The sequence below is a fragment of the Phyllobates terribilis genome, unplaced genomic scaffold (genome assembly GCF_046119375.1).
Source record: "Phyllobates terribilis strain yellow unplaced genomic scaffold, ASM4611937v1 Scaffold_2__4_contigs__length_985480577, whole genome shotgun sequence".
Lineage (NCBI taxonomy): Eukaryota > Metazoa > Chordata > Amphibia > Anura > Dendrobatidae > Phyllobates > Phyllobates terribilis.
The window spans coordinates 340,688,168-340,700,200 of NW_027362762.1; the positions used below are offsets into that span (position 1 = coordinate 340,688,168).

The 12,033-nt window shown below is 39.8% G+C and overlaps 1 protein-coding gene across 3 annotated transcripts in view; it reads left to right on the forward strand.

Moving 5' to 3' along the window:
* Nucleotides 1-12,033, forward strand: part of NF1 (neurofibromin 1) — a 224,132-nt gene that overhangs the window by 113,800 nt on the left and 98,299 nt on the right. For all 3 annotated transcript variants that reach the window (XM_073664574.1, XM_073664575.1, XM_073664576.1), the window contains exon 30: nt 4,791-4,853. In XM_073664574.1, the coding sequence (XP_073520675.1) occupies nt 4,791-4,853 (63 nt within the window). The remainder of the gene's footprint in view (nt 1-4,790; nt 4,854-12,033) is intronic.

Below are 12,033 nucleotides of genomic sequence, written 5' to 3' on the forward strand. Positions count from 1 at the left end.
CTAATAAGTAAAAGTCCCATCAATGCAGCTCTGGACTGTAAAGCAAATTCTAACTCAATGATTTAGGGTCACAGTGATTATTGGTGGTCACAGCATTTCAACATCTAGCGATTTATAGCTTATCCTTTAAATTTGGTTTTACTTTGTACAATAAACTGTTGAGGTAGTTACACAGGAAATCTTATAACCATTTCTCATTGATGTCAGATTAAAGGAAATGCAATTATCTATATGATACATACATTCAGTGGAGTGAACGCGATCATATGTCCGTTTATTAAGCAACAGGAAGTATGCTTGTTGCAATCCTTCCATACCCTGTAAATGATCTTATCTGTCATTTTGTATTCCTGGTATTTAATGAGTCTTGTAAGCCCACAAATTATTTTCAATGTGTGCCTTCGCTTTAGTTGAGTGCATTTTGCGAACTTTCAGTCAAATATAATAACATTTCTCATGCTGTCGAACGTTTTATACCCCAAGCAGCCTTTTTTTTTCTTTTTTCTTTTGCGTGTTCTCTATAAGGATACATTTTTAATGTGTTCAATGTCTTAAATGAACACTAAACTTAGAGACTAGAAAAATATACCAGCAGTTCTTTGTTTTATGTCCCCTTTTCATCAATCTTAAAACTGAGACGTGCGGTATGTATGTGGATAGATTTTACATACATACATATATACATACATACATGCTACAATGTATATATAATGAATTGAAAAAGTTATAAACTTGTGTGTCCCAAGAGAGCAGACATTTCCACCTCCTCAAATCCCTGTTTGGCTTCAAGGCCATTCTCTCCAGCAGATGCCTCCCCCCTCTGCTGTCACAGAGGACCTTTCACCTAATTTTCCATGTTGAACTGGTACACAAGATGTAATAGTGGCTGTAGAAAAGAAGAATAAAATGTTTTTTTGTTTTTTTTTTCAAATTTGTTTCTCCATTGCAGGGATATCAGCAGTCTAAGCATTTGGCACCTAATGGGATAACTTTTTTATTATTTTTTTAAAGACCCCAGTGGGTGTTATCAGCTTTTCATTGGGGGTGTGATCTCTTTTCCCCTGTATGGAAAGAACATGCCTCAACCATAGCTTAGAGCAATTAATCAGTGTATGTAATGAGATGTAATGATACAGCCCTTATCTCCTGGTGTAACCTCCTGCATGATTAGAAAGCACAGATAATCAAAGCCCTTTCAGATAAGGTCCTTGTGGGGGGAAAGGCAGCACAACTGACAAGCTGTTAAACATTACAACCTCTTCTAAATGCTCTCCTCCAGTCCTAGCCCTGTCAGCTCTCCTGCATCGCCCCTCCTCCACATTGCCTGTCCAGAGATGTCAGTATTCACACTTATGTCTGTTGTGTTCAGCTTGTAATTGCTCTGCAGTGGGCATTTCATCTCACACAGGAGTAATCCATTAGAGGCAGGCTCCTCCTGTGTGAGATGTAATGACAGCTCTGATCTCACTGCAGAGTGATTGCAAGTTGCTTGAACAAAGCAGACATATGTGTGATTACTGACACACTCCTTAATCAGAAGAGCTGATTACTGGTCTTATCTCCTGTCTCATGCAGCAGATAAGACCAGGCCATCAGAGCTGCAGCATGGTTACCTCTCACCAACTGAGAAACTTGCACTAAACTATGATGGGGGTGTATACTTCTTTCCTTTGGGTGTTGCTGTCTCGCTATGATTGGTCAGCATCAAACAGGGAGAAGAAGTACACACCCTAGTGAAAACTCTTGTGATAACATCCACTTGTACATTGACAAAAAAATATAAAGGTTTTTTTTTGGGCTGCATGAATGACAGGTTCCATCTGAATATTATCTTTTGATCTGACTTTTCCTTTTTAATTTTACTTTTTAACCCCTTACTGACATATGACAGACTGGTACATCATATGCCGGCTCCCTGACTTTGATGCGGACTTGCACGTTGAGTCTGCATCTTTCCTAGCACATGAACCCTGATTTAATCAGCCATCATGTGCCTCTAACAGCCGTGGGTGGAGTAGAGCTGATCTCCGCCCTTGGCTGTTAACCTGTTAAATCCCACTGTCAATCTCTGACAGTGGAATTTAACATGCATCGGCAGGGGGGCGCGTCTGTGACGTGATTACTGGGCGCTGGTGAGTTGTCATGACTTCCGCGAGTCTGCTGAAGACCCTTATCCGGGAAAATTAAAGCCTTACGGGTCTCGGAAAATGGTGAAACAAGATTTTTTTTTTTTCCCCGCCACTTAAATAAGAAAAACTATGCATGTTTAATATCTGTGTAATCGTACGGACCTGGAGAATCATATTGCTAGGTCAGTTTCACCATATAGTGAACATTGTAAATACAAAACACAAAAAACAATTGTGAAATTGCACTTTTTATTTTTTGCAATTTGAATGTACATTTTTCGCGCTTTCCATTGCATTAAGTTTAACTTCTCCCGCAAAAAGCGAGCCATCATACGGGTATATTGACTAACAAATAAAAGTTATGGCTCGTGGAAGAAGGGGAGCAGAAAACGGAAAAAAAAACATGAAAATGGCTACGGCGTGAATGGGTTAAATATCTATTTTTAATCAAAAGCAGTGCAGTATACGAACAAAATTACCGTTCTCTATTAAACCCAGCTTGTGGTTGTGCTTTACAAGTGTACTGTAATGGCAGGCATGAAGCCGTTCAGTCGCCCTGCGCCTCTCATGGCGAGCCATCGGCACTCTGTAATTATACATGTATGGTGTATGTCTAGAAGTGCATATTGTATGTCACCAACCCAAGTTACTGCAGAGAGGTTGTTTTCTGATCTCAAAATAATTAGATCACATTTGAAGGCATCCATAAAGGTGGTTTTAACTCGGGTAATTTTTTTTCTGCAGACAGAATTGTAGACTTGTTGAAATTGTGAATAAAATGTTGTAGTTAAGTGCATACATTATTGTATATTCCCTTACAGGAATTTATAAAAGTTATTTCTACAGAAATTGTATTCAAATAAAAATATTATACCTAAGTAGCCTCATTATTAACAAGATGGTGAGAAAAAGCCTGATCTTGCCATATTACTAATTATTGGTAATTTAATGATGGGAGTTGGAGCCTGTAAATGCAGAGGAGTCAGAAGTTTTGGCTTACAAGCACAAAAGCCCTGATGGGGAAGAAACAGCTACAGCTTGGCGTTCTGATCGGGCAGAGGTGGATTTCAAAAAGTCATGTCGAATATAGAATTTACATTTAGGATAAAGTCCATGTTTGATGTACAGTCTACATAGAGGGAGTCGCATATCCCTGAAGCCCATACTCTGCTTACATCATACATGTCAAACTCCAAGCTGTGGGCCAAATCTGGCCTGCAGGGTGGTTATATTTGGCCTGCGACACCAGAACCACCACCCCTATGTGAGACCATTGTTCTGTATGTTGGACTATGCGAGGCCCATTATTCTGTATGGAGGCCTATGTGAGGCCCATTATTCTGCATACTGGTTAGCCCACAACTTTGTCCAAGTTTGACATTTTTCCCCTCTGTGCGTTTGAGTTTGACATCCCTGGCTTACATGTACTGTTCATTAGTACAGAAACTCCAAATAGATTAAAAAGTTATATTACAAAGTTTACTTGGCACATAACAGTACCAACAGAAACTATGTAAAGGCCATATTGTAAAAATACATTAATCTTTATTAGTATCAAAAATCAATCACAGGGCCTAGAAGTGAACAGAGCACAATACAATGGGCTATGCATAGAAGCGCGCAGCAATGAGGATACATAGTAGAACAATGAATTACAAAGTATAATTTCTATATAAATATATATCCCCCTTACATATCCAGGAATCAATGAAATATGTTCAATATAAGAATGTACAAATATAAATCGATCTTAGTCTAGTGTGTCACTCTTATGGGTAGTATTGAACCACTTCAGTATGTGCAAGGCTATATATATCCACATACTGGTCATCATTATAGGGTAATCCCTTGTGGAATAAATTGTTACTGTTGACACTTGTCCATATCTCTACCCACTTAATAAAGGCTTACCTATAGTAAACAGAGACCTGGAACCGATGAAAAATGAAGGGGATAGTTGTATGCTCAAAACTGCCGCGCGACCGCCCCAATGCGCGTTTCGGAACCCTTCGTCAGGGGGCATGCCCTGTGATTGATTTTTGATACTAATAAAGATTAATGTATTTTTACAATATGGCCTTTAGATCGTCTTTTCTCGGTTTCTGTTGGTAATGTTATGGCGATTGGCCATGGTATTTAGTCCTAATATATGGTAGGATTGTAGCATTATACTATTGTTATTGATATATGAGATATATATTTTTCTTCCTACTATTGTTCCTATGAATTTCATCTATTGGCACATAACAGTGAAAGAATTTGATGTGAAATACATATATACCTTTTTTACTATAATAATTCTCTATTTTCAAGCCACAACATTTTGAAAAAAAAATTTGCATTTGTTTTTAACTTATTTGTTTCCTCTATATTTTGTTTACCCCTTATTTCTGTTTTTTTTTTTGCTACAATATTGTTAAATGGATATAATTTACTTTTTGGCCACTTCACTAGGATACCAGAAATAGTAGAACTGATTTTGGGAACAATGTGCGAGAACCACCAATATCATGATTTGTATTCCATTATTGTGTGTTACATTCTTTTCTGTGAAGTTGTATGTGCGAGTCCACATTGTGTTTTATTCCATTGAATCAGTTTATTTACTTTGCTATGTGTAGTTGGTGCTGTGACTTGTTTGTGCTCATCTCTGTCCTGTAGGCAACTTGCCACTCCCTACTGAATAAAGCTTCCGTTAAAGAAAAAAAGGAAAACAAAAAATCAGTAAGTCTGGAGAACTTTCTATCAGCCATTTTCTCCCAAATACACAAAAATGGACCATTTGGGACCAGAAATATACCTAAACAAGCCTTTTATGTTCTATATTTTTTTCCGCTATTAAAACATCTTCACTCCAGCCTCCAGTTCTTCACTGTCAAAATCATTCTACTAATTCTGGCACAAGATAGCTTTCATTTCAATTAACACACTGAAATTCTATATCGGTTTGCGTCTTTTCTGTGTGAGCGTTTGGTAGCAATTTTTGTTCAACTTTTGGCTTTACTACTTAAGAAGCATTGATTTTAAATAATGGGGATGGTTTGTGCTATCTCTACACTCGGGGGAATTCTGGGACTCCTACTTTCTAGATGCTCAAAGCTTGTTCTTTCTAAAACAACTTTTTTTTTCCTTTTAAACCAGTGTTTTTTATTTAATCCTTTAGATATGTTAAAATTTTTTCCACACTTTTACTAAGGTAAGTAGTTTGTATAGTATTTAAAAGAAATGTATTTCTGAGCCGATTTGAATAGCATGGCGGTGTGATGTGGTCATGTCAGTCAGCATTGTCTATAAGTGCAGGTACGCTGAATAAACCGGTATGTACTATGAAGTAAAACAATTAAATTTGTGTTTTAAGTTTATAAGAACATTTTGAAGTTTGTTTTTAGTAGTTTTGCTAATGATGAGTACTGTTTTTAATAGTTTGTGTAAAAATATATACAGTTTTTGTTGATGAATTTATCAAGATTGCTGAAATGAATTCTCTTATCTAATCCCAGAAAACAGAGTGAAAGTGCACCTAAAATTGTCAATGTTAAGGCCCCGTCACACTTAGCGACGCTGCAACGATCCCGACAACGATACGACCTGTCAGGGATCGTTGCTGCGTCGCTATGTGATCGCTGGTGAGCTGTCAAACAGGCAGGCTCACCAACAATCAGGGGAGCAGCGACATAGTGGAAAGAATCTTTCCACGATGTCCTGCTCCTGGTTACCAGCCTGCTGAAGCAGGAGCAAGCTGGTAACCATGATAAACAGCGGGTTACTAGGGGCACACGCGTACCTAGTAACCCGCTGTTTATCATGGTTACCACTCTGCTACGGTGAGCGGGAGGTGCTGACCAGCGGGAGGGCAAAGACCAAAAAATGGTCCAGGACATTCTGCAGCGATCAGCGACCTCACAGCAGGGGCCTGATCGCTGCAAAGTGTCACACATAGCGACATCGCTGGTGAGGTCGCTGTTGCGTCACCAAAACCGTGACTCAGCAGTGATCTCGCTAGCGATCTCGCTATGTGAGACGGGGGCTTTACTGACAACCTGAAAGTATTTTTACTCTCAGGTTCTAGTGATTGATTTAGTCCTTAAATGGGTTTTCCCACAAACAAAGTTAATTTTAATCAATAGATCTTTAAATAATTGCACAATTGGATGCATTTACAAAAAATGTTCCTGTGCTGAAATAATCTTATAAATGTGCCCCTGTTATGTACTATGGAATGGTTGTGTATGACCGTGCAGGAACATGGTTTGATCATACCACTGCTCCTGGGCAGGGGAGGAAACAAAAAAGAGGATACAAAAATTACAGCAGGGGGTCACAAATGTGTTTTTCTTTTAGGCCACGGTCCCACTATTAGTATTTGGTCAGTATTTTTTCTCTGGAGTGGGAGCTAAAACCAGGAGTGAGTGATAAATGCAGAATTGGTGACTTGTTTCTTTTATACCTTTTCTCTGATTGTTCCTCACCTGGTTTTTGGTCCCACTCCTGAGAAAAATTACTGACCGAATACTGAACAAATACTGATAGTGGGGCCGTGGCCTTAGGTAAAACATTGTTTAAAAGCAGGCAGCGAAATGTTTTGCTTCACAAAAAGAATCCGCTCTGATCCCCTGCTGTAGTGTCTGTATACTCTTTTGCTTCCTCCCCTGCCCAGGAGATGTGGTATGATCAGACCATGTTCCTGTACGGTCAGACACAGCCATTACACAGTACACAGCAGGGGCACATTTATAGGATTATCTCAGCACAGGAACATTTTTGTTAAACACATCCAATTGTTGAATGTATTTTTATTCCAATATCTATTGATTTATTATATTTTTTTAACTCACTTATATAGCGCCATTAATTCCACAGCGCTTTACAGACATTATGGGCACTGTCCCCACTGGGTATGTTTGACTCTGAAATGCAGTGGCGTAGACTAGACTAGACGGACAGGCGGATCACAAGTGACTACTTCCCGCCCGCTGTCCTGGAGTGACAGGTCTCTGCCCATGTGCACGTATAGGTGGAGAACTGTCAGTCCAGGTCAGTGGGCAGGGAGAAGCCGCCGAGGATCCTCCTGAGACAATGGACCGGAAATAGGAAAATATACTTTAAGAGCTGCGGGAACAGAGATCGCGCTATAAACTAGCCGGACAGGTGGGTTCCCGAAAGCTTCTCCCTGCCTGCTGCCCTGAAGTGACGGGTCTCTGCATATATGTGCACGTAGGCAGAGACCTGTCAATACAGGGCAGCAAGCAGAGAGAAGCTGCCAGCAACCCACCTGTCCAGCTAGTCTATAACGCGGTTTTGGTTTCCGGCAGCTCTTAAGTATGTTTTCCCTGAAATGCCCCAGCGTTTCAAAGTGAAACCTAGCTTGCTGTGTTCATACAGCCTCCGCCTGATACATGCTGCCCAAGGACTGAACAGCATGTATCAGGTTTTCTTTAAGGGCATATGCACATGGGGTCTTTTTGCTGAATTTTTGGAGCGGAAACTAAGCCGAAACTCCATTTTTTCAGCCGTTTTGCATAATTGAGGAAGATTTAGATAGTCTCCGCACATTTTTTTTTGCGAACTGCAAAAAAACAAAACACACGTGTGTGCACATACCCTGAAACGGATGAAAGCAAAAATGTCCCAATTGAAAAAAACAAAAACAAAACACCACTCAACTCTTTCATTTTTGATCTTCACTGTTCATATTATAATAACAATTTTGTTGGCACGATTGGCAACTGTAATGGCTACCAATGAAGAAATTTTTTTTTAAACCTCTCAATTTTGAAAAATTGTTTTGTGTAATGCTTCTTTAACTATTGAGGACTGGCCTATGTCGGCCTATAGGTGCATTCTGGAAGCAATAACTTTTCTTTTTCAATTTTCATCAATATAAGGAACTGAATCAGGGTTTGTTTTTTATTGGAGAAGTTGTTTTCAATGGCACCTTTGTGGTATGCATATAACTTATTATTTAACTTTTAGTAAAGGGAACCTGTCATCAGATTTTTGCTACTTTATCTGCATAATGTAGAGACAGAGACCATGATTTCAGTAATGTCACTTACTGGAGTGCTTGTTATAGTTTTGATAAAATCACTGTTTTATCAGCAGAAGATTATCACTAGAGGACTAAGAGGACTAGTAAACCTGCTGCCAGGTAGTCCTCCATTTGCATGAGCTCTGTATAACCCCACCCTCACTACTGATTGGCAGTTTCTGCCTATACACAGTGTACACAGAAAACTGCCAATCAGTGGTGTGGATAGTGTTATACAGAGCTCAGCATTCAGAGAACTGGTAATCTGCAGTAGATAAAACAATGATTTTATCAAAACTACAGCAAGCAGTTTAGTAAGTGATATATTGCAGGAATCCGTGTAACTGCCCTTTAATATGTTGGACTCATTTGGGATAGAAAAAAATTGGTGACAGATTCCCTTTAAAGGTGTATTCTGTCTGTAACAAATTATCACCTATCCATTGCCAGATCTGGGGAGTTTTTTTTTACCTCTGTTCTCCCCTGGCTACAAGAATGAAGTGAGAGGCCCTGCTCAATTCAAGTACCTCTGTTCTCCCCTGGCTGGAAGACTGAAGTGATAGGCCTTGCTCAATTCAAGCCTAGGACCTGATAGATATAACAAAGCGCGGTCCAACTTTTGGCTATTTTCTAGTGTTATAAATTTGAATGTCATGCGGGAAACGTGCACAACTTGCCCAGGCTGGACATGAGCACCATAAAACTATTCCTGACCATGAGCGTATAGCCAGAGGTGAATCGGAGTTATACAATTTCCCCTTTCTGGTAATTGGTAGGGAACAGTTATCACCTATCCAGTCGATATGCTTTAAAGGGAACCTGTCAGTAGGTTTTTCCCATATAAAGTAGGGCCAGCACCAGCAAGCCCTATGTGATGGCATTCTAGAATGCTGTCTCTATATCCCCAATGCGCTCTCCATAAAGCAAAAAATAGCTTTTACTATACTGTAGTCCAGTCCGATGGCTATTGCTGCTTTTGATCAAACGCCTCCTCTCTTCTTGCTTTGTGCGGATGACGCGTTCTACATCATCCACACAGTGTTCTCGGCATCGCTCTCCTGCGCAAACGCACTTCTCTGCCCTGACGAGGGCAGAGAAAAGTATTGTAGTGCGCATGCGCCAGCGCTCATTGGCTTTTCCTGTGCATGTATGTTACAGTACTTTGCTCTGTCCTTGGCAGGGCAGGGAAGTGCGCCTGCGCAGTAGGTGAAAAAGTACGTGACTTTAATTTTTCTTATACAGGTGCATCTCACTAAATTAGAATATCATCAAAAAGTTAATTTATTTCAGTTCTTTAATACAAAAAGTGAAACTCATATATTATATAGAGTCATTACAAACAGTGATCTATTTCAAGTGTTTATTTCTGTTGATGCTTATGGCTTACAGCCAATGAAAACACAAAAGTCATTATCTCAGTAATTTAAAATAATTAACAAAAAACACCTGCAAAAGGCTTCCTGATCGTTTGAAAAGGTCTCTTAGTCTGTTTCAGTAGGCTCCACAAACATGGGAAAGACTGCTGTCTTGACAGCTGTCCAGAAGGCAGTCATTGACACACTCCACAAGGTCCCAGCATTCCAATTTTCATTTGGAAATCAAGGTCCCAGAGTCTGGAGGAAGAGTGGAGAGGCCACAATCCAAGCTGCGTGAGGTCTAGTGTGAAGTTTCCACAATCAGTGATGGTTTGGGAGCCATGTCATCTGCTGGTGTAGGTCCACTGTGTTTTATCAAGACCAAAGTCAGCGCAGCCGTCTACCAGGAAATTTTAGAGCACTTCATGCTTCCCTCTGCCGACAAGCTTTTTGTAGATGGAAATGTCATTCTCCAGCTGGACTTGGCACCTGTCCACACGGCCAAAAGTACCAATACCTGGTTTAAAAACAACAGTATCACTGTGCTTGATTGGCCAGCAAACTCGCCTGACCTTTACCCCTTAGAGAATCAAGAGGAAGATGAGACACCTGACCCAACAATGCAGACGAGCTGAAGGCTGCTATCAATGCAACCTGGGCTTCCATAACACCTCAGCAGTGCCACAGGCTGATCTCCTCCATGCCACGCCGCATTGATGCAGTAATTGATGCAAAAGGAGCCGCGACCAAGTATTGAGTGCATTTACTGAACATACATTTCAGTAGGCCAACATTTTGGATTTTAAAAACATTTTCAAGCTGTTATAAAGTATTCTAATTTACTGAGATAATGATTTTTGGGTTTTCATTGGCTGTAAGCCATAATCATCAACATTAACAGAAATAAACACTTGAAATAGATCACTCTGTTTGTAATGACTCTATATAATGAGTCTCACTTTTTGTATTGAAGAACTGAAATAAATTAACTTTGATGATATTCTAATTTAGTGAGATGCACCTGTATATTTTTTTACTTTTATAACCTTTTTTTTTTTTTTTTTTTTTTTTTTTTTTTTTATAAGTCCCTTAGAGGACTTTGAACTTTTGATCGCTTGTTTTTTTGTACTTCAGTTTGTATTAATAGATGTCTCCTATGAAGCTCAGCTAGTTTCTTACCTTCGCATTAGTATCACGATGATAACCAATTTGTACATTGCGTTTGTGATGCAGGGGGCTGATGGGTGCCCCTACTGGAAAATGCTTCCTTTAAAGTACCAATCCAGCATTTATGTTTAGTGTATGCATTAAAATACTTATTGGTTACTGTCTTCTGCAGTTTCCAGAGCTGCTTCGGTCTTCTGCTGCATGCTGTGGTTGGAATTATTTCTTTTCAGCCACAGCATGTAAGTAGTTCCTTACTTAGCATATTTATGAATCTCATAGTCTTACTTTGAGAAAGTGAATTCCGGTCCACTCAGAAACACTGTTTTGAGCCACTGGTCACAGCTGCTGTCACCTGATCCAGGAGAGGACTCTGGAGCTGGAAGCTGCAGAAGACAGCTATTGGGAAGTATTTTAATGTCCACACAGAACATAAATTACTGATGGCTAGCAGATGATATAAAGTTGTATTTTAAATGTCGCAGAAATTGACAGCAACATCTAAATGGTTAACAGCAGCGATTGGAGTCGAGCTTGGACCATTACTGTTAGAGACCGATTACAGTTATGTAAGACAGCCAGTATCTCCTATGTCTTGAGAGCTCAACTCCTGAACCCCTCCTCTATTGCAGACCGTTGCTTTAATGCTTTTATGTCCTTTTGCACATAAGGGTTAGCAGATGGCAGCCGCAGCCGGTCAGCTGCAAAACGGCTTTCAGTTGTCTATATTTGTCATACAATTATTGCGATGTTACTCATTGGATCGTGAATCCCAGTTAGCAATTTTATTATTATAGTAAATGGAAGCAATACTGGTTGGATACGGTGATCCACATCACACTTTCTTTCTGTGCTACTTAATATGAATGTGTGTATAGAGCAGGTCTTCCTTTTCACCCTTTGGGGGGCTGTCTTACTTTTCATCTGCATTTAATCTTCAAATTTATTTTGTCCTATAGTTTAGTACAACTACTGGAACATTCTAAGACTAAAATGAATTAATGTATGTTCACCTGTAGCAAGAGACTTTCCATACATCCAGCATCGGTATGAGGTGCCAAGGGCCCACCAGTAACAGACTCCAGGGTCCCACTTTTCAGCTTCATGCAAATGTGACATTATCCTCAATCACAAATTTATATAACAGCGAACTGGGCATTATTGTTAAATGAATAAGATTCTGCCCTTGTCTGTACATAGTGATTCGAGTATATTGTGCCAAGTACTGCTCATATAGGAGGGTGGTGGCCTAGGATTCTCCTGAGGACCAGTCCAAGCCTGCATACATCTGAATGGGGCTTGTAAGAATCCATGTACTTGCTGCAAAAACAACCTAATTTGTAAGGGATGGCTTTTC